General features: G+C 53.8%; 1 protein-coding gene across 1 annotated transcript in view; it reads right to left on the bottom strand.

Annotated features, from left to right (window-relative positions):
* Nucleotides 1-664: 664 nt before the first annotated feature.
* The window catches only part of PLCXD1 (phosphatidylinositol-specific phospholipase C, X domain containing 1), a 32,077-nt gene continuing 30,020 nt past the window's right edge, over nt 665-2,721 (bottom strand). The window contains exon 5 of the mRNA XM_011956988.1: nt 665-1,043. Within this exon, the coding sequence (XP_011812378.1) occupies nt 805-1,043 (239 nt within the window). The 3' untranslated portion in view covers nt 665-804. The remainder of the gene's footprint in view (nt 1,044-2,721) is intronic.

Raw genomic sequence — 2,721 nt, 5'->3', positions numbered from 1 at the left:
CACACACATACAGACACATATACACACACATATATGTATATGCACGCACACACATATACACACATACATGTGTTAGGCTTTGGTGTGAGAGCAGCCGAGGGGCTGGCTGGCTTGCACAGGGCAGGCTGGCCCCGAGGTGAGTTGTTGTCCTGTTCGGAATTAGTGAGCTGTGGAAGTGTTTCCCTGGGTCTGTCGGGGTCCAGACGCTACAGCAAGAATACAGAAATAAAAAAACACATATTTCGGGCTGTCGTGGTGGTTCCTGCCTGTCATCCCAGCACTTTGGGAGGCTGAGGTGAGAGGATCACTTGAGGCCAGGAGTTCCAGAACAACCGGGCCAACAGAGCGAGAGCCCACCTCTATTTTTTTTTTTTTTTTTTTTTTTGAGATAAGAGTCTCTGACCCAGGCTGGGTTGCGGTGGCAGGATGTCCGCTCAAAGCAATCTCCGCCTCCTGGGTTCCAGCGATTCTCCTGCCTCAGCCTCCCAAGTAGCTGGGATGATGGGCACCTGCCACCATGTCCAGCTAATTTTTGTCTTTTTAGTAGAGACAGGGTTTCACCATGTTGGTCAGGCTGGTCTTGAACTTTTGAATCTGTGGTCCACCAGCCTCGGCCTCCCAAAGTGCTGGGATCACAGGTGTGAGCCACCGTGCCCGACCACCCCATCTCTATTAGAAAAAAAAAAAGAAAGAAAAAGAAAACATATTATCGGTCCTATGATCCCCAATATTTGGCCCCAACAAAGTCACAATACTTGGAAAGTTGGGGGTGAAACTTCAGCCCCCGCGTCCTGAACCCCCACGTCAGCACCAAAGCAGCTTCTGGTTGAGAGCGATGACGTCCCCGACGAAGCTGTCCGCTCCAATGAAGTCGCCCGCGATGACGTTGGTGCACCGTGAGCCTGGCCCCGGGCGCTGCTCTCGGACCCACGCGCTCAGCCGGGGAAGGTTGGGCAGCGTCATCTTCTCCAGGGACTCGGACGGGTGTGCCAGGACGTACTGCAGGTTCTCCGTGAGGTTGGTGCCGGCCACGAACAACCCTCCTGCAACAGGGCGGTGGGGGACAGGTTTACACCGTCAGGTGCCTCGCCTGCCTGTTGATCCCTCCTAGTCACATGGTTGGAGGTTCAGATCTCAGGAATTCGATTTGGAAAGCATCACGGCCAAAAAGGAAATCAGGGGAACTTTGGTGGTGGGTGGTGCTGGGCGCAGTGGCTCATGCCTGTCATCCCAGCACTTTGGGAGGCTGAGGTGGGCAGATCACCTGCAAGACCAGCCTGGCCAACACGGAGAAACCTCATCTCTACTAAAAATACAAAATTAGCTGGGCATAGTGGCCGGTGCCTGTTATCCCAGCTACTCAGGAGGCTGAGATAGGAGAATTGCTTGGACCTGGGAGGCACAGGTTGCAGTGAGCCAAGATTGCACCACTGCGCTCCAGCCCGGGCAACGAGCAAAACTCCGTCCTCCCAGAAAAACAAACAAACACGTGGTGGGTGGTGCACAACCCCAAAGATGTCCACGTCCTAATCCCATGTGGGAGATAGAATAATGGCCCCAAAGATGTCCACATCCTAATCCCATGTGGGAGACAGAAGAATGGCCCCAGAGATGTCCACCTTCTTATCCCCATGTGATACACAGAGAAGAATGCTGTTGTCTGAGGCACTAAGTCTCTGCCATCTGTTATGAGGCTTATAGAGAGGGTTGACATTGACCAGTGATTCTCTAAGTGGAGCCTCTGCAATAATTAGAAATGCAAATGTTCGGTCTCCACTGAGATCTGCTGAGCCACAATCTCTGGGGGCAGAGGGATGCGGTCTGCAAGCTGTGTTTGCAGAACCTCCCCCAGACGTCCGTTCCAGTGCTCCAGTGTTGACCAGCTGGACTGACTCCACGGCCAGAGACAGAAGAGTCAACAGACCTTTATGACCAAGTTCTCTGAGTGGTTTTTAACAGTTATTTCTAGGCTGGGCACGGTGGCTCACGCCTGTCACCCCAGCGCTTTGGGAGGTTGAGGCTGGGGGATCACGTGAGGTCAGGAGTTCAACACCAGCCTGACCAACCGGCTGAAACCCTTTCTCTAGTGAAAACACACCAAAAAATTAGCCGGGCGTGGTGGTGCACGCCTGTCATCCCAGCTCCTCGGGAGGTTGAGGCAGGAGAATCGCTTGAACCTGGGAGGCGGAGGTTAAAATGAGCCGAGGTCGCGCCACTGCACTCCAGTCTGGGCGACACTAGCAAAACTCTGTCTCAAAAAAAAAAAAAAAAGTCTCTAACTTCGTTCACATGTGAGGGCGAGAGACCAAGTTGACAAAAGCTGCTCCTTTGCCCGGCCGGTGAGCTGGGTTTTACGCTGACTCCATGGGATGCAGCAGGACCGAGACGGCCACACCTGCCACCATCCCCATGGGGAGGACCTTCCTCCCTCCAACCCTCGGGCTCCTGCCAGTGCTGCCTGCACCTCACAGCCCCTCAGTGGCTCTCTTACAAAAATTGTGCGGAAATTCACATACTAGAAAGTTACCTTTTTTCTTTTTTCCAAGATGGAGTCTCGCTCTGTCACCCAGGCTGGAGTGCAGTGGCGCGATCTCAGCTCACTGCAAGCTCCACCTCCCGGGTCCACGCCATTCTCCTGCCTCAGCCTCCCGAGTAGCTGGGACTACAGGCGCCCGCCACCTCGCCCGGCTAATTTTTGTATTTTTGTTTTGTTTTGAGATG

The sequence above is a fragment of the Colobus angolensis genome, unplaced genomic scaffold (genome assembly GCF_000951035.1).
Source record: "Colobus angolensis palliatus isolate OR3802 unplaced genomic scaffold, Cang.pa_1.0 Scaffold43, whole genome shotgun sequence".
NCBI classification, from domain to species: Eukaryota; Metazoa; Chordata; class Mammalia; order Primates; family Cercopithecidae; genus Colobus; species Colobus angolensis.
The sequence above is the reverse complement of the archived record's forward strand: the minus strand, read 5'-3'. Positions and strand labels throughout refer to the sequence as shown.